Here is a 23025-nt window from a genome sequence, read left to right on the forward strand (position 1 = left end):
AAAGTACGCTCAAATCATTCTAAAATATTCTAAATACATGATTATAAAATTCTAAAAAATTAAAATCACACTAATTAAAAGTTTAAAAAATTAATCTAATAATGAGAGAAAATAACCTAACTTAATGGACAAATATACACGAGCTAACAAATATTAAAAAAAAAATAGAGTTGATTAAATAAATTCATTTATATAATTCATATAATTGAATGACATGCCACTTGTTGGCTTTTTTTTTTGAACGTATTTTGTGTGATGCAGGCTGCTATGTTGCCCATTTCCCACTCTTCCTCAACATTCCTCTTTCAATAACATACTCAGTCTCATTGTTAATGGCGATTCATCTCTCCCAAGTAATTGGATTCTGGGGAGTTGTGACGTGATATAAAAAAAATATGAACTTTTGCAGGCTATTCACTACTTTATTACATCAAAAACCTTTTGGAGGTAATGGGCATGCCCTGTTATTGGATTCCAACATTCTCAAACATTTGAATTCTGATTCAGCTTCTCCTTCACAGACTCGAAAATCTCATGCTTCCCTGCTCAAGACTGGCCTCTTTTACAATTCCCATCTCAACACCAAGCTCTTATCACTCTATGCTAATAATCTCTGTTTTGTTGATGCCAACCTCATCCTTGATTCCATTCCCAATCCTGATTTGTTCTCCTTCTCCACACTAATACATGCCTTTGCAAAACGCAACCATTCAGTTCATGCTCTCCGTATCTTTACTCGTATGTTAGTTCATGGAGTTGAGCCAGATAATTTTCTCTTTCCTAGTGTTGTTAAGTCCTGTGCTGGATTACTATCACTGGAAGTTGGGAAACAGGTTCATGGCTTTGCATTTGTGTTTGGGTTTTCTTTGGATGTGTTTGTTCAGTCCTCATTACTGCACATGTATCTTAAGTGTGGTCGTGTTCGGGATGCCCACAAGCTGTTTGATGGATTGCCCCAACGTGATTTGGTGTGTTGGAGTGCTTTGATTTCTGGTTACTCTAACTGTGGGCATGTAGATGAGGCCAAAGAGCTTTTTTATGAGATGAGGAAAACAGGTCTTGAACCCAATAATGTGTCATGGAATGGAATGATCTCGGGTTTCAATCGTAGTGGCTTGTATGCTGAGGCGATGGCCATGTACCAGAAAATGCATTCAGAAGGCTTTCTTCCTGATGCTTCTAGTGTTTCTAGTATTCTTCCTGCTATTTCAGAATTTGAAGATTTAAATATGGGAGTTCAGATTCATGATTATGTGATCAAGCAAGGATTTGGGTCAGATAAATGTGTCTTTAGTGCACTTATTAATATGTATGGGAAGTGTTCTTCTGTACTTGAGATGTCACAAGTTTTTGATGAAATGGATCAAAGGGACATTGGTTCTGTAAATGCTTATATTACAGGGCTCTCGCGAAATGGTCTAGTTGACAATGCACTGAAGGTGTTTAGAAGATATAAGGGTGAAGGAGCAGAATTGAATATTGTCTCTTGGACATCAATGATTGCGAGTTGCTCTCAAAATGGAAAGGATATAGATGCATTGGAACTTTTTCGGGAGATGCAAGTTGAAGGGTTGAAACCTAATGCCGTGACAATCCCATGCTTGCTTCCTGCGTGTGGGAATATTGCAGCGCTAATGCACGGTAAGGCAGCCCATTGTTTCTCCCTTAGAACAGGGATCTTTAATGATGTATATGTTGGTAGTGCATTGATTGATATGTATGCAAATTGTGGGAAAATACAATTATCTCGGCTTTGTTTTGATAAATTGCCCACTAGAAATTTGGTTTGTTGGAATGCCATTATGAGTGGATATTCAATGCATGGGAAAGCTAAAGAAACCATCGAGCTATTCCATATGATGCAGAAGAGTGGACATAAACCTGATTTTATCAGCTTTACTTGTGTGTTATCTGCATGCAGCCAGAATGGCCTAACAGATGAAGGATGGCATTATTTTTCTAACATGTCGAAAGAGCATGGTATAAAAGCGAGGTTGGAGCATTATGCTTGCATGGTTACACTTCTTAGTCGTGCAGGAAAACTTGAAGATGCGTATTCCATGATAATGGATATGCCCGTTACACCAGATGCTTGTGTTTGGGGAGCATTGCTAAGTTCTTGTCGAGTGCACAATAATGTTAGATTAGGTGAGATTTCAGCTGAAAAGCTCTTCGAGTTAGAACCAAGAAATCCAGGGAACTATGTTATTTTATCAAATATTTATGCTGCAAAGGGCATGTGGAGTGAAGTAGATAGAGTTAGGGATATGATGAGTCAGAAGGGTCTTAGAAAGAACCCTGGCTGTAGTTGGATTGAGGTTAAAAATAAATTGCACATGCTTCTTGCGGGAGACAAATCACACCCTCAAAGAGAGCAAATTATTGACAAGCTGAATCAATTGAGCATGGAGATGAAGAAATCTGGTCACTTTCCCAACATGAGCTTTGTGCTTCAAGATGTAGAGGAACAAGAGAAGGAACATATTTTATGTGGACACAGTGAGAAATTGGCAGTTGCATTTGGGCTGCTCAACACTCCTCCAGGGTCTTCTTTAAGGGTGATCAAGAACCTAAGAATCTGCGGCGATTGTCATTCTTTTATAAAATTCATATCCGGCTTTGAAGGAAGAGAAATTTTCGTTAGAGACACTAATCGCTTCCATCATTTCAAAGATGGAGATTGTTCTTGTGGGGATTATTGGTGAGTTGCTGGCCTGATCTAGTCAAAGATTGCAACCTCACTGAATGAAGTATTTCACCACATTGAGAAAAGACAAGTACACCCATAGCATCCCTGAAGGTGAGGGAACTAAAGTTACTTGACTAATTTCATTGATAATGAAGTGGTCATGCTTTAAGTTTTTGTTTGCCTTGTCTCTATATTTTTTATGTTCATCCTTTTAGCTAACTTTAGTGCATGACCGGTCCTAGCATACTTCATGTCTGTCATAGTTCAATCTACTTGCAACTAATTCATTATTAAATGATGCGTATCTGTTTATGGAGTTGCATTTGGGTTACAGAAACATTGTTTTGCCTACTCTATTTTAGTTTTTTACTAAGCGTTTTTGCAGCCTTGTTATGCTTAAACTTGTGTTGCCTTCTAAGGAGCTGAGCTTGTTGTTCAGAAAATCGTTGCGAAAGAATCCAGTTTTGGGAATTGGACTTCGAATGTTGAAGGATGCTGGCGATCCAACAAGTCCTACCCATTCCCTCCAAAAGGATGTATAAAGTACATTTAGACCCATTTTGTTTGGAACCATGAAAAGGAAAGGATAATAATAGATTAAAAACAGTACAATTCCATACTTGGGATTTTCATTGGAAAGGCTGTTCAGTCAATAATGTGGAACTGTTATTCATTTTACAAATTTTGGGTGGAGCAGCAATAAAACTCCATGTGTTTTATCTTGTGGTCAAATATACTTCCTTTGTTCACTTGAGGGATGGATTTCAACAGCCCATCGATGCTGTTGTTGATGCACAACACAGTCCTCGACGTTGACACTCAGTCGACTAGGCTCTACAGTTGAGGAAGCCAACACTACACTAGCACCGTTCGGGTCCTCCAGTAGTGTTCTTGATGCTCACAGCAAAGGTCTCTCTCTTCCCGCTTTATTTATGTCAAATTCATTGGGATTATTCTCTTTAATTACTTTTATAATTTCCTCTCTGCTTTGATAATTCAAGTTAGCCTGAAAAGCTTTCTGAGCTCAAGTAAGTTACTATTTTGTGTGTGTTTTTTTTTACTGGAAACGCTTATTCAAACTACCATTTTAAGTTCTAGTTTTAGTATATGTTGATCTAAGAATGATATTCCTTGCAAATATTGCTTTGCTTCTGATATGTTAGCTGAAGATCTGCCTTAAAAGATAATTGCTTAATTGGTGTTGCATAGAGCATTAACGTGTGCACATTTTCAGCTAGACAGTGGACATGCAACATGAACAACAGAGTGAGCGACGGGTATTGTGAAAGTGCTTCGCGACAGAATTGACAAGAATGGCAAGGACACCAGGTTGGGTTGGGATCAAGGTTGGACATAAAGGACGGCTGGGATCCTATATATAAATAATACATGTACACAAGTAACTTATATTTAGAAGATACAAAGAGCAATCTTAGCATACTGCATACATGTATTTAGCAGAATATAGGATCCTATTTTGCTCATATACTCACAAAAATATTGGGTATCAGGCCAGTACTGCAAAATATGCTTATGTACAAAGTTTAGGCTTTCCGAGAGTTGTTAGCTCAATGCACAAACTGAAGATCTTCCAAGTTCGAGCTCATCATCCAAAATTTTATAATTTTATGCAAAATAGTTGGTTTGGTTGTGGCATGCTTAAGATCAAATCAACCATCCCCAACAACATATGTGTTGCTTGAGATACTTAACACATAATAATCAAAGGTCAATCATTTTCTGAACACAAAAATTGGTCTGTCGAATCCAGTTTTGCTGCCAGACAAGCCAGAAGTTACATCCTCCACTGTTCTAAAACCAATCTGCAATTCCTTTTGACATCAGAATCTTGCTAAACAATTAACTAACCATCTTATTAAAAGATGTCTTAAGGCCCCGTGCAGCTGAGTAAAGTAAAAAAAAGAAGCTTCACAAACTCATAAACAGATGTGGCACATACCTTGTCAAGAAGTAACTCTTGAAAACATTCTGGCCGGAAGATAATCTTCTTAAAATTTTCTGCAGTTGTCTGCAAAGTAACAAAACAAAGCATTAGGCTGGGGGTGAATCTACTTAAATGATAACATCATTAAGTAGTAGAAGAAAAACAAATGAAATTTAATATATTCAAATAACTAACCCAACTAGTGAAAAATCCAACTTCACATTAAAACTAGACTCAGGGTTTGACATGTATGAGAGCCGAAGGCAGAAACAAAAATTGCTTATTCTAAACCTTGTAAGGCATTTAGCTGATCAACAACAAAAAAACTAATTAACAAGAATAAAAGGGACATCTTTAAATCTGCTGTTTAATAAGTTTTTGTGTCTGAGGTGTCCAGCAAAGTTTTGATTTGTCCTTCAGGTTCTGCTTATGATCATACCTAACAGTGTTGCATAAGACATGAATACTCATATGAGATAAGGAACAAACAAGTATTATCACCTCAGATACACGACGATTGTTGTCGTATGATTTCCAAGGCTGCGGTTCCAGTACAAATATTCCACCCTGCTTACGAGAATAAGAAGTAAATAAATGCTTCTCCAAATTCATTTCACATATTAAAGTTCTATTTCCTATTCATATCCTTGAGTAAAATAAAATTAACAGTTTATTGCAAAAAGCATGAAAAGACAAGAGGATACCGGATTAAGCAGCTTCCAGATCTTTGAAAATAATGTAATTAATCCATCATCACCCCAGTTCAGATGAATCCACTTTGAAACACTTAAACTGTATTGCATGAGACAAACTAATTACAAAACAAGTACCGCATCACAATAAGGTCAAGCAACAACAAATACTTGAGCATCTAAGCCTTATTACTATATTCTACAATAATAGAATTCTAACGTGCATGAAGTTTTCAATCAAAAGTTGAGCAAGTCCAAATTTTAAGGTTTCTTTTTCTCATAATTTTGTAGAAACAAACGCGTTTATTGATATGCACTATAAGACGAACTTGCCATAAAATTGCATCATAAAACTTCTCCGGAGGATGACGACTCTGGACAAAATTTTCTTGTCGGAAAGATACTATGTCAGATAGATTTTTTGGCAGAGTGGTACTAATCTTCAAATTCTGTTTGGTCTCCTCATCTGATGATGCTGTGATGTTATTCCCTAGACCGTTTGCATCTTCAGAATCCTTTGATTTTGAATCCTTTCCGTGTATCTTTCCAGCACTGTCTATCTTTACAAATTTTCTCAGGTGCCAATATGCATCTTCAATGCGATCTGGCAGATAAAGTTCCAAGAGTTAATGATTAGTGACCAACACTTGTTCTGTCAACTTTTATGAAGAAAGCTTCAGCCTAAATACAAAGATAATTAAAAGAAAATAAATAAATAAATAATGACAATAATAAGAATCATAAAAAGAGGCCTAATTACAATTAAAAACTTACTTGAATCAATGTCTACTCCAAGAATGCTTTGGCAATGAAACTTTTTGGCTAAAGATAAAAAAGAAAAATTGTTAAGACCCTTTATTTCACATTTAACTCATTGGCTAGTATCCTTTATAATTCAAGGAAAGGAGTAAATAAATTTAGTGAATAAATACCAATCTGAATGGTTATAATTCCATTATTGCAGCCGACGTCAAGACAGTCCTTGCCTTCAAACCATTCTTTCTTCATGACCTTTAGTCTAGGATCTTCCTCAATGTCCTGACCTAGCTGCAACGTTATATAGAAATAACATCATCATTGTTTAACAATAGGGACCTTAATCTTTGGAAAACTAATATACTCAAGCATATCAAAATGGACATATCACCCATATAATCAGAATAACTAAAGGTTCAAAAAACTAAAGCAAAAGGGCCAACTAGGTCGTCGATACTTTCCAGGCTAAATCAATCCATGATTGCAAAACTCTAGAAAATGTATTTACATACATCAACAAATATACTCCTGACCTCAAAAACGTGCAGAAAACAATTACAAAAAAAATTAAGAGAGGTAAGAGGAGAGAATTACCCGATATCCATAGTAGTTTCTGTAGTTACCGTAAGGGAATATTTCCTTGTGCTTTTTCTTCTTCTGTTCAACTTCTTTGGTGCTTCTCTCTTCACCTTTTCTCTTCTCCGCTTTCATTTTCTTCTCTCTCTTTTCCGAATTGCCCATTTGGTACACACAAGTAGACTGGATTGTAAAAGATAGGATCAGATAGTATTCTACTTTATCCTGAGTTTGTTATAGAATTGAATTGAACTGCTTTTAAAATTAAATTGTTAAGGCTTAATCTAAAATAAAAAATTATATAAACATGTATAAAAGTACAAGTTATAATAAATCTAAACCATCATATTTTGTCAAATAGAATTACAAAATTCATTTCTCCAAATGACTAGTTCTTTTTAGCTACCTAATTCAATTCATGGTTGTACGCAGGGCACAAGTTTTGACATAAAAATGCAAAGCATAAAAGGTAAAGTTTTGCTAATAGAATCATTAACCGCTCCTGTAATCAGCCTAAATTAGCACTAGAAACCAAAATTAGCACTATAACAAGAGTCATATAGATTTTGAACCTTTGCTTCCGTAGCAGTAAAACAGCTTTACGCACGTGGCAAACTAGCAAAACTTAACCTGTTAAGCAAAATCCTGTTGCAGAATAAACTAGTGGATAAAGAAAGATTCGTAAAGAACCTGATTTTCAGAGACTGAGCGACTGAAATGGGCGAGAAGACAAGAGCATCACTGAGTTTCACAGCAAACGGCGATAAGTAACCAGCGACGAAGGCGGACCCGAACAGATGTTGGGCGAGGTTGAAGGAGAGAAAGAGAAGCAGCGGAAGGTTTAGGGTTTAGTTAATTGCGAGGGAAAAAAGGAGGCATATTAGCGGCGAAACGCCTTGCAGTTGTTAACTGTAAAAAGTAGTCTGATTATGTAGTTTAGTGTAAAATCTTTTATTTTATTTTATTACTAGGGAATAGATCCGCGCTTCGCGCGGTTTTAATAATTTTTTTAAAATTTTACATGAAAGAAATTAATTTTTAGTTACGAATAAAATCTCAATTCAGTCTAATACTATTTTATATTTTTTTTTATGAATAATATAAAGGGGAATTACCCCATATACTGTTTTTTTTTAACTTTTTTCTTTCAAATTTACGGTTTGAGTTTCTAAAGTGGTTGTAGCGCTAGTTGCAATAGGGGTTTCTATACGATTTTTTGTTGCGATTTAGGTTGCAGCGCTAGTTGCAATAGGGATTTCTTTGTAGAATTCTGTAAAAAATGTAAAAAAAAAAAACTGTTTTGAAGTGTAAAAATGAAAAAATCCCTAATATAAAATTATATAATATATTTATGTAAAATTTCTTTTATTTGTAATTAGCACAAATATTATATATATACAATAAAAATAAAAGCACATTTCGAATAAAGTTATTTCTAATAATTAAAAGGTATTAAAAATATAATTTTTTTAAATGAATCAAATATTATAATGGTATAAATATTTTTGTAATTAAAAAAATGATATTCATTTATAGTGAAACTTAATTTGTTGTTCATATATATTTAAATTAAATATTTTTATAGTTTTTTTATTTATATAAAAATATTAATTTAAGTATTAATAATTTAAATATTGTAAATTTTTAACGTTTTTATTGAATGAGAGGTAGATATTTTAAAATATTATTTATTTTGTTGCAGCGCTTCATTAAATTAATGTATTATGATTTGCTATCTTTTTTATTACTATTATTATTTATAATATTAATTGTTTGTATCAATTTTTTAAGTTAGAATAATATTATTATTTTAATTGATGAATATTTTTGTCTTTTCTCTTTCCTAGTGCCATATTTTTTAAACTCAATTAAGATGTATATATACATAAACTAATTAAGATGTATATTCAAAGTAATTATGAAATAAAAAAAAATTACAACTATTATAAGTAAATGGATAAAAAATAATCAAATCTATAGAAAAAAAAATATTAATTTTTGGATATTTATGTAAAGTTGATCAATTGAATAATATTTGTATATAAATATATAAAATTAATTGAGTAAGGTATTTAATTACCCCTACAAAGATAAATATTAATTTTAGACAAATCGGTGTGAATGAAAAAATATTTTACTTGTAGTAATTTCTTAATGAAATATAATATATACTGTGTTTACTTGTAGCTAATAAGTATAATACTCACATAGTTTGTAAACAATGTGAGACTCTTACAAAATATATGTATATATACATTACTTAGAAGACATATTATAAAATAAATAAAATATTAATAGATAAATAGTTAAAAAATGTTCATAAGATGACATCTCATTTGATTTATATTTTTCTTTATATATTGAGAAAAAAAATAACGTTTAGTTTCATTTTGAATAAATTAGTTTGAATATTTTTTGGACTATTAAAAATATAGAATTATGTATATAATTTTGAAATAAAATTAACTCATAATAAATTGTATATTATTATTATTATTATTATTATTATTATTATTATATATTACATCAAATATAAAAAACTTATAAAACAAATATTTATTAGATAATAACTTTTAAAAATATAACTTATGAAATGTATATTAAATGAAAGATAAAAAACTATAAGACGATAATAAAAACTCGGGTAAGAAATTAATCAACCACCCATAAAAAAAAATACTTTTGGATGAATTAATATGACATAAAAAGAATAATATTTATAACCTACATGGATGATGCCTACATCATTTATAAACAATGTGGGACATTTAGTTCCATGTGTTTTTGTAGTTGTTTTCTAAATAAAATAGAAAAAATTCACAAAATTTTAAAAATAGAATAAAAGAAATCTAAGATGCCACATAAACTTATTTTGTGCTTTCCTTTATAGTAAAACAGCTTTACGCACGTGGCAAACTAGCAAAACTTAACCTGTTAAGCAAAATCCTGTTGCAGAATAAACTAGTGGATAAAGAAAGATTCGTAAAGAACCTGATTTTCAGAGACTGAGCGACTGAAATGGGCGAGAAGACAAGAGCATCACTGAGTTTCACAGCAAACGGCGATAAGTAACCAGCGACGAAGGCGGACCCGAACAGATGTTGGGCGAGGTTGAAGGAGAGAAAGAGAAGCAGCGGAAGGTTTAGGGTTTAGTTAATTGCGAGGGAAAAAAGGAGGCATATTAGCGGCGAAACGCCTTGCAAGCTTGTTAGCGTAAAAAGTAGTCCGATTATGTAGTTTAGTGTAAAATCTTTTATTTTATTTTATTACTAGGGAATAGATCTGCGCTTCGCGCTTTTTTTAATAATTTTTTTAAAATTTTACATGAAAGAAATTAATTTTTAGTTACGAATAAAATCTCAATTCAGTCTAATACTATTTTATATTTTTTTTTATGAATAATATAAAGGGGAATTACCCCATATACTGTTTTTTTTTAACTTTTTTCTTTCAAATTTACGGTTTGAGTTTCTAAAGTGGTTGTAGCGCTAGTTGCAATAGGGGTTTCTATACGATTTTTTGTTGCGATTTAGGTTGCAGCGCTAGTTGCAATATGGATTTCTATGTAGAATTCCGTAAAAAATGAAAAAAAAAAAAAAAAAAAAAAAAAAACTGTTTTGAAGTGTAAAAATGAAAAAATCTCTAATATAAAATTATATAATATATTTATGTAAAATTTCTTTTATTTGTAATTAGCACAAATATTATATATATACAATAAAAATAAAAGCACATTTCGAATAAAGTTATTTCTAATAATTAAAAGGTATTAAAAATATAATTTTTTTAAATGAATCAAATATTATAATGGTATAAATTTTTTTGTAATTAAAAAAATGATATTCATTTATAGTGAAACTTAATTTGTTGTTCATATATATTTAAATTAAATATTTTTATAGTTTTTTTATTTATATAAAAATATTAATTTAAGTATTAATAATTTAAATATTGTAAATTTTTAACGTTTTTATTGAATGAGAGGTAGATATTTTAAAATATTATTTATTTTGTTACAAATAACTTCATTAAATTAATGTATTATGATTTGTTATCTTTTTTATTACTATTATTATTTATAATATTAATTGTTTGTATCAATTTTTTAAGTTAGAATAATATTATTATTTTAATTGATGAATATTTTTGTCTTTTCTCTTTCCTAGTGCCATATTTTTTAAACTCAATTAAGATGTATATATACATAAACTAATTAAGATGTATATTCAAAGTAATTATGAAATAAAAAAAATTACAACTATTATAAGTAAATGGATAAAAAATAATCAAATCTATAGAAAAAAGAAATATTAATTTTTGGATATTTATGTAAAGTTGATCAATTGAATAATATTTGTATATAAATATATAAAATTAATTGAGTAAGGTATTTAATTGCCCCTACAAAGATAAATATTAATTTTAGACAAATCGGTGTGAATGAAAAAATATTTTACTTGTAGTATTTTCTTAATGAAATATAATATATATTGTGTTTACTTGTAGCTAATAAGTATAATACTCACATAGTTTGTAAACAATGTGAGACTCTTACAAAATATATGTATATATACATTACTTAGAAGACATATTATAAAATAAATAAAATATTAATAGATAAATAGTTAAAAAATGTTCATAAGATGACATCTCATTTGATTTATATTTTTCTTTATATATTGAGAAAAAAAATAACGTTTAGTTTCATTTTGAATAAATTAGTTTGAATATTTTTTGGACTATTAAAAATATAGAATTATGTATATAATTTTGAAATAAAATTAACTCATAATAAATTGTATATTATTATTATTATTATTATTATTATTATTATTATATATTACATCAAATATAAAAAACTTATAAAACAAATATTTATTAGATAATAACTTTTAAAAATATAACTTATGAAATGTATATTAAATGAAAGATAAAAAACTATAAGACGATAATAAAAACTCGGGTAAGAAATTAATCAACCACCCATAAAAAAAAATACTTTTGGATGAATTAATATGACATAAAAAGAATAATATTTATAACCTACATGGATGATGCCTACATCATTTATAAACAATGTGGGACATTTAGTTCCATGTGTTTTTGTAGTTGTTTTCTAAATAAAATAGAAAAAATTCACAAAATTTTAAAAATAGAATAAAAGAAATCTAAGATGCCACATAAACTTATTTTGTGCTTTCCTTTATATTATATATAGATTTTTTTTATGAATAATATAAAGGGGAATTACCCCATATACTGTTTTTTTTAACTTTTTTCTTTTAAATTTACGGTTTGAGTTTCTAAAGTGGTTGTAGCGCTAGTTGCAATAGGGGTTTCTATACGATTTTTTGTTGCGATTTAGGTTGCAGCGCTAGTTGCAATAGGGATTTCTTTGTAGAATTCTGTAAAAAATGTAAAAAAAACTGTTTTGAAGTGTAAAAATGAAAAAAATCCTTAATATAAAATTATATAATATATTTATGTAAAATTTCTTTTATTTGTAATTAGCACAAATATTAATCATATACAATAAAAATAAAAGCACATTTCGAATAAAGTTATTTCTAATAATTAAAAGGTATTAAAAATATAATTTTTTTAAATGAATCAAATATTATAATGGTATAAATTTTTTTGTAATTAAAAAAATGATATTCATTTATAGTGAAACTTAATTTGTTGTTCATATATATTTAAATTAAATATTTTTATAGTTTTTTTATTTATATAAAAATATTAATTTAAGTATTAATAATTTAAATATTGTAAATTTTTAACGTTTTTATTGAATGAGAGGTAGATATTTTAAAATATTATTTATTTTTTTGCAGCGCTTCATTAAATTAATGTATTATGATTTGTTATCTTTTTTATTACTATTATTATTTATAATATTAATTGTTTGTATCAATTTTTTAAGTTAGAATAATATTATTATTTTAATTGATGAATATTTTTGTCTCTTCTCTTTCCTAGTGCCATATTTTTTAAACTCAATTAAGATGTATATATACATAAACTAATTAAGATGTATATTCAAAGTAATTATGAAATAAAAAAAATTACAACTATTATAAGTAAATGGATAAAAAATAATCAAATCTATAGAAAAAAAATATTAATTTTTGGATATTTATGTAAAGTTGATCAATTGAATAATATTTGTATATAAATATATAAAATTAATTGAGTAAGGTATTTAATTACCCCTACAAAGATAAATATTAATTTTAGACAAATCGGTGTGAATGAAAAAATATTTTACTTGTAGTATTTTCTTAATGAAATATAATATATATTGTGTTTACTTGTAGCTAATAAGTATAATACTCACATAGTTTGTAAAAAATGTGAGACTCTTACAAAATATATGTATATATACATTACTTAGAAGACATATTATAAAATAAATAAAATATTAATAGATAAATAGTTAAAAAATGTTCATAAGATGACATCTCATTTGATTTATATTTTTCTTTATATATTGAGAAAAAAAATAACGTTTAGTTTCATTTTGAATAAATTAGTTTGAATATTTTTTGGGCTATTAAAAATATAGAATTATGTATATAATCTTGAAATAAAATTAACTCATAATAAATTGTATATTATTATTATTATATATTACATCAAATATAAAAAACTTATATATTTATTAGATAATAACTTTTAAAAATATAAATTACGAAATATATATTAAATGAAAGATAAAAAACTATAAGACATTAAAAATAAGATAATAAAAACTCGGGTAAGAAATTAATCAACCACCCATAAATAAAAATACTTTTGGATGAATTAATATGACATAAAAAGAATAATATTTATAACCTACATGGATGATGCCTACATCATTTATAAACAATGTGGGACATTTAGTTCCATGTGTTTTTGTAGTTGTTTTCTAAATAAAATAGAAAAAATTCACAAAATTTTAAAAATAGAATAAAAGAAATCTAAGATGCCACATAAACTTATTTTGTGTTTTCCTTTATATTATATATAGATTTTTTTTAACATAAAAATATTTTATTTTTAATGCATCAATTCACACCAAATATTACATTAAATAAATATATATTACTAAAAATATCTAGTATTTTATACTATTTACATTGATAAACTATTAGTAAAATAAAATATTTCTTAAATCAATTAAACATTACACTCTTTTTTTCTTTTTTGAATTACTCTATATATTATTTTTTTAACTTTTTTTTTTCAAATTTACGGTTTGGGTTTCTAAAGTGGTTGCAGCGCTCGTTGCAGTAGGGGTTTATTTACGATTTTTTATTGCAATTTAGGTTGCAGCGCTAGTTGCAATAGGAGTTTCTATGTAGAATTCCGTAAAAATGTAAAAAAAAAAAAAAAAAAAAAAAAAAAAACTATTTTGAAATGTAAAAATAAAAAAGACCCTATTCTTTTTTCTAAAAAATAAAATCACACTTACAAAATTTAATTTTCTAAGTATTATGGTGTTCCCATGGTCAATTAATGCATTTCAAAAGACATAGTGAGCATTCATATTCTTGATTTGTCTATGTCAGCAGAGAAAATATTAGAAACTAACATTTTCATTTGATATATGTATCCTTGATTTATTTATTTTCATTTATATTGTTCTTTTTAGTTTTATAATGTTATGTTATTTTTATTTTATTTAATATTAATATTAGTATTTTTGTTATTGTTATTTTGTATTTTTCAAGATGTTAGTGTTTTAATTAAATTAATTATTATTTTTGTAATAAATTTTTATTTGAGGACTAAAATGTAAGATTATTTTTTACAAGAAATAAAAACAAGGGTTAGAATGCAAAAAAAAAGTTTAACACTCAATTAGTGTAGATTTATAATCCAACCCCATTAATGATGTAGAATTTGGTGTACGCCAATTTGGTGAACAATTTAGTGTATTATTGAAGTGAAATAGTATAAAGATTTCACACTAATTTAATAAAATAGTGCACCATTAGAGATGCTCTTAGGAATCTTATATATTAATAAATATTATATTTTATTATATTTTTTATTAATTAATATTTCTATATATTTTATCACTATATTATTTATTTTTATTTATTATGTCATTTATATATATAATCCACATAAAATTTATATATAATTAAAAATAACTTAATTAAAAAAATTAATCTCACAGATTAAATATATATATATGGTAATATTTTATTCATAATAAAATATAATATTAATGGTATTTAAATTTATTTATTAATTTAAAAATATCATTCAAATTAATATAATAGAAAAGAATTATTCAATCTCACTATTTTTTAAGATACCAACATTATCCTCTAATCACCTCCAACATTTATGTTAGTAAAAATTAATTCTCTTTTAAAAATTTTACAATACTTTTTATATTAGTCTCTAATTACTATGTTATTTGTTATTGTTATTGGTTTCTTAATTATTGGTTCTTAATTGGTTATTGGCTATTAGTGAACCATGCCAACTCAAAAATTTGTGGACATATTACTAGATCACATGTCAAATAAATATTATTTATAAAATATAATAGAAAAACTAAATTAATTTTCTATCAAAAAAGACTTTTATAAGTTTAATTAAATTAGGTTTTTTTAAAAAAAAAAAAAAATTGTGTATTTTTTTTAAGTATGTTCATATAATCCACAATCTGTGGTTGCAAACCATACTGAATACGGACCAAACCATATGAGACCGGACCAAATGAATCTAGTGTGAATTTTTTGAATTTCGAACTGTTTAAAATTCTCTGATTCGGTCACGGTTTTAGAAATCTCATAGCGGTTCAAATTAAACCAATCCATATAATTATTTTATATATACTTAATATATATTTTTTAGAAAAATATTAATATTAAGAAACAACTTTAGATAGAATATTGATATTAATTTAATATTATTATGATAATGATTTTGTATTGTTATTTATGTATTATAAACTAATTAAAAGTAAAAAATAAAAAATTATCGAAAAAATAACACCAATCCATTTTTGAGTTTGGTTTAGTTTGTAACAAGATTATATACTTCTCTTATTAGTGTCCTGTGATGGTATAAACCATTTTATTAGTTTAGTGTTCTGTTTAGGTTGGTTAAGTGGTTTTTCCTTTGTTGTTATTTCTGTTATTTTTAGTCCCGTGTTTTCTGGTTCTCCTCAATTTAAGGAGATCTGTTTTACTTCTTTATTTGACTGCCTATATATAGGCCTCATCCTTTCTGTAATTGGTCCCAATTTAATGCAAATAAATTGTTTTCTTGCTTCCCTTTTCTTCCGCAATATGGTATCAGAGCAAGGAAGCTATACTTCCTTCCGATCCTAATTTCTTCTTCCTCGCCGTGTTCTCTGCTCATCTTCCCGGCGACGATCGATGTCCGTAGTTGAAGAATCCATTCTTCAATCGACACTCCTCTTCTCTCTAAACTTTTAGACTTGTCTTTCATCTTCTTTTCTGTTCTGCAATGTCGAACAACCAAGAAGCGATTTGCGACGAAGCTCCTGCCCAAATCAACAATGGCGACAATCAACTTCAAGCGCCAGATGCTGGACCGAATATTCAAATGACCAGACCAAGAAATCTGATTGAGGATCTCTCCGACCCTTATTTTCTGCATCATGGGGACAATCCTGGAAACGTGTTGGTATCCCAATTGCTCACAGGACAGGACAATTACATTGCTTGGTGTCGAGCAATGGAATTGGCCATTTCAGTCAAGAACAAATTGGGGTTCTTGAATGGTTCCATACCCAAACCTCCAATGTCTGATCAGACCCTCTACAATGCTTGGATTCGCAACAACAATATTGTGATTTCTTGGATCATCAATTCGGTTTCTAAAGAGATCTCTTCCAGCATACTCTATGATGAGTCTGCAGCTGCAATATGGAATGATCTCAAGGTTAGGTTTCAGCAAAGGAATGGGGCTCATATCTACAATCTTAGAAAGATATTGATGAACCTCAAACAAGAAACTCAATCTGTGAGTATGTATTTCACTAAGCTCAAAACAGTGTGGGAACAATTGTCTAACTTCAGACCTAATTGTACATGTAATGGCTGTACATGTGGAGGAGTCAAGAAGTTGCAAGAACATCACAACATGGAATACATCATGTCTTTTCTCATGGGATTATCAGATTTCTATTCACAAGTGAGAGGTAATATTCTTGTCATGGATCCTTTACCCGAAATTAATAGAGTTTTCCATTTAGTTTCACAGGATGAGAATCAAAGAGGGGGACAAAATGTCCCTGCCGATCCCAACTCCTCCATGGCATTTGCCTTTCAAGGGGAAAGAAATCCTGGGAAATCCGAACCTTCCAAGAATCAATCTCAAAAACGTGGCAGGCCCTTTTGCACACATTGCAACATGCACGGACACACCATTGAGAAGTGCTACAAGATACACGGTTACCCGCCTGGGTACAACAAACCAGAAAAGTCAAAAAACGCAGCAGCAAATCAATTTCAAGCTTCTAAAGAAACTGGTTCGGATGCTAACGACAGTAATACTTTGTTGCCCCAATTGACACCAAACCAATATCAACAACTTCTCAATCTCCTAGCATCTCAAAACACATCTCTGCCTGCTGCCGATTCTAATCCCTCAACAGGTAGTTCAGGTATCGTGTTAACCAATTATGATTTCTTGCCTAAAGAAAAATCTTGGATAGTGGATTCAGGTGCCACTAGACACCTTTGTTCTGATTTGAAATTTTTTCAAAGTGTTCATTCTGTCAATGCTACTAGATTGATTCTCCCTAACAATAATCATGTAATGGTTCATAAAAGTGGCAATGTTCGGCTAAGCAAAAATCTGGTTTTGCAGGATGTACTTTATGTCCCTTCTTTTCAATATAACATCATTTCGGTTAGTTGTTTGACACATGACAATGACTGTGATTTAAGATTTCTTGCTGATGAATTTTCTATACAGGAAATACACACCAAGAAGACGATTGGCAAAGGTGAATCGGCTAATGGTCTCTACTTTTTGGACACCACTACCGTGCCTATCAATGCCTTCACTTCTGCTGCTATTTGGCATAAAAGATTAGGCCATTTATCAAATAAATGTCTTGATTTACTTAGTGATTCTTTGCATTGTAAAACAAAGAATTTACATAATATTGAACCTTGCTATATTTGTCCTCTTGCTAAGCAAAGAAAGTTACATTTTCCTAATAATAAAAGTTTTGCTACTCAATGTTTTGATCTTATACATTGTGATATATGGGGAACTCATCATGTTACTTCCCACTCCAACCATAAATTTTTTCTTACTTTGGTTGATGACCATTCAAGGTTTACTTGGATTTACCTTCTTAAACAAAAATCGGATGTCCTCTTTATTATACCTGAATTTATTTCTTATGTACAAACCCAATATAATTGTGTTTTTAAACGTTTCAGATCTGACAACGCACCTGAACTTTCTTTCAAAGAATTGTTCTCTAAACATGGTATCCTACATGATTTTTCATGCATTGAAACCCCCGAACAAAACGCAGTCGCTGAAAGAAAACACCAACACCTTCTAAACGTTGCTAGAGCATTATTTTTTCAGTCTAAAGTGCCCATACAATACTAGACAGAATGTATTCTTACTGCTGTGTTTTTGATCAATCGAACTCCTACACCGAACCTTCAAAACAAAATGCCTTATGAAATTTTCTTTGGTAAACAGCCGGTTTATGATGACTTGAGGTGTTTTGGCTGTCTTGCCTTTGCATCAACCATTACTTCTCATCGAACTAAGTTCGAGCCTCGGGCAAGAACATGTGTGTTCTTGGGATATCCAAGGGGAGTTAAAGGATATCGTTTATATGATATAAATACGAAACAGATTTTTATTTCTCGCAATGTCATTTTTCATGAACATGTTTTCCCTTTTCATAAACTTAATTCTACTAGTAATATTGTTGATCCTTTTTTGCCTCTTATTCTTCCTAATGATAAAGTAACTAACACACATGTCAATGACTATCCAATGCAAAATCCCTCTTCGATTTCCACTAACCCTTTTCTGCAGGATATTGCAGCAGAAACGCCTACAACACCTGATTCTTTTCTGCCAGATATTGCAGCAGATTCACCAGTAGCTACTGATGTTGAAAATCATGCAGAAAACTCACCTCAACCTGATCCATCACAACCCCTGCCTAGAAGGACTACTAGAGTGTCACGGCCACCTAGTTACCTACAAGATTTTGAGTGTTACAACCTGCTGGAAGATAAAACTTCCACTTCCTATCCTATCTCAAAATATGTTTCTTATTCAAAGCTTTCCAAGGCTTACAAAATGTTTGTTCTTGCAGTTACAGCAGAGTTTGAACCTCAAAGCTACAAGCAGGCCATTAAATTCAAGAAATGGCTTCAAGCCATGGACATTGAACTACTTGCACTTATCACTAACAATACATGGACCGTGGTGCCTCTCCCTCCAAACAAGCGCGCTATAGGATGCCGTTGGGTATACAAGATCAAGTACAACAGTGATGGAAGTGTAGAAAGACTCAAGGCTCGCCTTGTTGCTCAAGGGTACACGCAACAAGAAGGCTTGGATTTTTTTGACACTTTCTCACCAGTGGCGAAGATGGTTACTTCCAAACTCCTACTTGCCATTGTTACTATCAAAAAATGGCATACCTTACAACTCGACATAAACAACACCTTCCTCAATGGTGATTTAGACGAAGAGGTTTATATGCAAATTCCACAAGGTCTACAACTTCCTCCTTCCTCCTCGGGTGACAATCTTGTGTGCAAACTCCATAAATCCATCTATGGACTTCGACAATCATCAAGACAATGGTATAAGAAACTCACCGATGCTCTTCTTGAAGAGGGATTCACTCAATCTCAAGCCGACTATACATTATTCACTCGCGACACTCATAACAGTTTTGTGGTACTTCTTGTTTACGTCGACGACATTATACTTGCTGGCCCTAACTTACACACTCTACACCAGCTACAAGATGCCCTTCAAAACAGATTCAAGCTCAAGACTCTCGGCCCTCTCAAGTATTTTCTTGGCTTCGAGATTGCAAGAGCTAACTCTGGTCTTTTTCTCTCACAACGCAAGTACACTCTTCAACTTCTTGCCGACACGGGATACACCAACAGCAAACCAGCCAAAGCCCCTATGGATCCGCGACTAAGACTCAATGATAAAGATGGAAACACTCTCGACAATCCATCTTCCTATAGACAACTCATTGGTCGCCTCCTATACTTGACTCTCTCACGGCCTGACATCACCTTTGCTGTCAACACCCTTAGCCAATTCATGTCTTGTCCTCGCACAACACATTTGACCGCTCTTCACCATCTTCTCCGCTACCTCAAAGGCTCACCTGGTCAAGGAATCTTATACTCTTCCACATCATCTCTTCATCTCCCCGTTTTTTCTAGATTTAGATTGGGCAACTTGTCCTATCACTCGTCGCTCAACTACTGGATATTGCATTTTCATTGGAGATTGCCTTATCTCATGGAAGACAAAGAAACAGCCCACTGTTTCTAAAAGTTCTGCTGAAACAGAATACCGTGCTTTGGCCTCCACCACAAGTGAGATCACTTGGATCCAATATCTACTACAAGATCTCCATATAGACCAACCTACACCGGCATTCATCTACTGCAATAACCAATCAGCAATCCACATCGCCAATAATCCAACCTTCCACGAACGCACCAAGCACATCGAATTGGATTGCCACTTCATTCGCAAAAAAATCACAAAGTCTGCCATCCGACTCATTCCTGTTAGCAGCACACTACAACTCGCTGACGCCTTTACTAAACCTCTTCCCTCCACCATCCTTACTTCACATTTGTCCAAGATGGCCATCCATGATATCTATGGTCCATCTTGAGGGGGGGGGGGGGTAACAAGATTATAAACTTCTCTTATTAGTGTCCTGTGATGGTATAAACCATTTTATTAGTTTAGTGTTCTGTTTAGGTTGGTTAAGTGGTTTTTCCTTTGTTGTTATTTCTGTTATTTTTAGTCCCGTGTTTTCTGGTTCTCCTCAATTCAAGGAGATCTGTTTTACTTCTTTATTTGACTGCCTATATATAGGCCTCATCCTTTCTGTAATTGGTCCCAATTTAATGCAAATAAATCTTTTTCTTGCTTCCCTTTTCTTCCGCAATAGTTTTCTCATTTAATTGGTCTAATTTTATTTTGAATTTTTAAAAAACTTTCGTGAGCACTCCTAATATTTTAAATTAAAAAATAGGATAAACAATATTGTTTTAATATATGGTCGAATAATATGCCAACATGATAGCTTGAGGTCACTTTATTAAGGAGATTTTGGCTTAAATATCTAATCTATATAATTCTTTATAGAAGCATGGTAAATACTATTTTGGACTCTGTCTTTTGTAAAAGTTATTAATTGGATTCTTTATTTTTTTAAAATGATAAAATAGACCCTATATTTTCCAATATGGTAAAAATAGGACCCTAACTCAATTTTCAATAATTTTATTTTTTTTAATATAACCAATTTAAGACAATTCTTACCACGAACATATACAGAAAAAGTAATCAGTTTTGTCATAACATCTCTTCATCAGATTATTATTAAGTTTTATTTTGACAAAAAATTAGTTCAGAGTCTTATTTGTAAAATTTTAGAAATTACAGGGTCCATTTTATCATTTAACAAAATACAGAGTCCAATTAATAACTTTTACAAAAATAGTATTTACTCTAGAAGCATTATTATTATTATTATTATTATTTGGATGAGAAGAATATATTTTTTAAGAGAAATTCCAATCAAATTATATTCTCATTTTTATACATTTACTTTCTTATTTATTTATTATTATTATTTGAGATGTTGTAAAACTCTCATTTTTTACTCTACAGATGTATATTTTTAATAGTCTAAATTATATTAATTATTAAAATATTATAAAAATTTCTGTTGGTGGTTTGTGAGATGTTGGTGGAGGTCAATTTGATGATGGGTGGGTGTGAGATGTTGATGAGTTAAAGATTTTGGGTTAAATTTCCTGCTTTGGGGATGGCAAGTAGCCATAATGATGATGTGGGAAAGGTTTAGGATCGACTGTTATTATCTGATACTATATTGGAACGTATAAATTGATTAATGATGGCATAACATTTTCATTGATATCATCGGGAGGAGATATATAAATATATTGGAGAAGAGAATCAATTTCCTATTAATCTAAAACAGAATAACTACACTACTAAAGAATGGGATTAAATATATTATTTGAATTCTCTATTATTCTTAATATTGTGCCACATACATCCAGCAGATAAGGCTGACTCTTGGTTGTGGGATGAGGAGCCTATTGATTTGGGGGTCAAGAAACAAGAATGCATAACTAGAAGTAAGCTGCCCACCTTCTCTGTGTGATGATTCAATAGAATACAATACACTATGCATTTTGGGGGATGGGGCTGCTGTTGTTCCTATCTTTAATTAGGGAAAATGGTTCAATCATCATGTCCTCACATTAAAAATCGATTACCCAAACCTGTCCCATTCATTCCGGAACTGCAACCTCTAGACTTCGCTGCTCAAGAACATCATTTTCAATCTATGAAAAGTATTGTTTTAGCTTAGCCTTTAGGGTGATCAAAATTAGAGTCTCCATCGTTAGAATGAAATAAAATTTAAAATATATAAAAAAATTATTAATTTTTTTAGTTAGAATAGTCTTTTTTTTTCATCACCATTCTATTAAAATGGTGAAAAAATAAAATAAAATTTAAAATTAATAAAAAATTATTAAATATTTTCTCATATTAAGAATGACAGTGTTACTTCCTTTGATTGGTGTGATATTTTAGGTGGTTAATTTTTTTCTTTTGTGTTTCTTTTAGTATTGTGTGATTATCATGGCTTGGTTCTTTAACTTGGTTTTGTCGTCTTGGCTTTAATCAATCCTCCTTAGCAATTCCCATTTGTGTTGTTCTTTCGCTATCTTCAATGATATGAATAATGGTTGAAAAAAATATTATAAATAGAGAAGCCAGTCTCCTTAGCAATTTATTGACTTATTCCTTTACTCTTTTGGTCAATCGAACTTCATTATACCAGTTCCAATACCAAATTACCAATCCACCATTTTTCTAAGAAAAACAATACCAATAATCCATTTGTTTACCCAATCCCACATTGGGCTCAATTTATGAGGATATGGAAGATACCAAGACTCTAGTTTTCTCTTTACATTGAAGATTTTGCTATTATTTAAGAGTCGCTGTGGCTTTTCCCAGTATCATCATTCTATAGAAGATTTGATTGACTTAACGTATTTGTTAGTATAGAAAAAGCTTTAAAAAGATAGATGAACAAG

At 30.4% G+C, this 23025-nt stretch overlaps 2 protein-coding genes across 5 annotated transcripts; one reads left to right on the plus strand and one right to left on the minus strand.

Annotated features, from left to right (window-relative positions):
• The first annotated feature begins 223 nt into the window (after nt 1-223).
• Nucleotides 224-4291, plus strand: LOC115706058 (pentatricopeptide repeat-containing protein At1g20230). 2 transcript variants are annotated; one of them, XM_030633572.2, is made up of 3 exons: nt 224-2800; nt 3075-3598; nt 3924-4291. In XM_030633572.2, exon 1 carries the CDS (start codon nt 396-398, stop codon nt 2703-2705), a length of 2310 nt encoding a protein of 769 aa, XP_030489432.2. In that variant the 5' UTR covers nt 224-395; the 3' UTR covers nt 2706-2800; nt 3075-3598; nt 3924-4291. The 2 variants fall into 2 exon arrangements, with proteins under 2 accessions (XP_030489432.2, XP_060964660.1); XM_061108677.1 differs by having other exon boundaries at nt 3129-3598.
• LOC115706059 (probable RNA methyltransferase At5g51130) lies at nt 4037-7573 on the minus strand. Of its 3 annotated transcripts, none has more exons than XM_061108680.1 (10): nt 7349-7572; nt 7231-7273; nt 6677-6841; nt 6259-6373; nt 6101-6148; nt 5660-5930; nt 5339-5426; nt 5136-5201; nt 4650-4718; nt 4037-4512 (listed from the first exon to the last, which is right to left on the minus strand). In XM_061108680.1, exons 3-10 carry the CDS (start codon nt 6821-6823, stop codon nt 4423-4425), a joined length of 894 nt encoding a protein of 297 aa, XP_060964663.1. In that variant the 5' UTR covers nt 6824-6841; nt 7231-7273; nt 7349-7572; the 3' UTR covers nt 4037-4422. The 3 variants fall into 3 exon arrangements, 2 of the variants coding, with proteins under 2 accessions (XP_060964663.1, XP_060964661.1); XR_009685789.1 differs by lacking the exon at nt 7231-7273 and adding an exon at nt 4830-4941 and having other exon boundaries at nt 4444-4512; nt 7349-7573; XM_061108678.1 differs by lacking the exon at nt 7231-7273 and having other exon boundaries at nt 7349-7571.
• Between the last annotated feature and the right edge of the window lie 15452 nt (nt 7574-23025).

This window comes from Cannabis sativa, chromosome 1 (genome assembly GCF_029168945.1).
Source record: "Cannabis sativa cultivar Pink pepper isolate KNU-18-1 chromosome 1, ASM2916894v1, whole genome shotgun sequence".
Lineage (NCBI taxonomy): Eukaryota > Viridiplantae > Streptophyta > Magnoliopsida > Rosales > Cannabaceae > Cannabis > Cannabis sativa.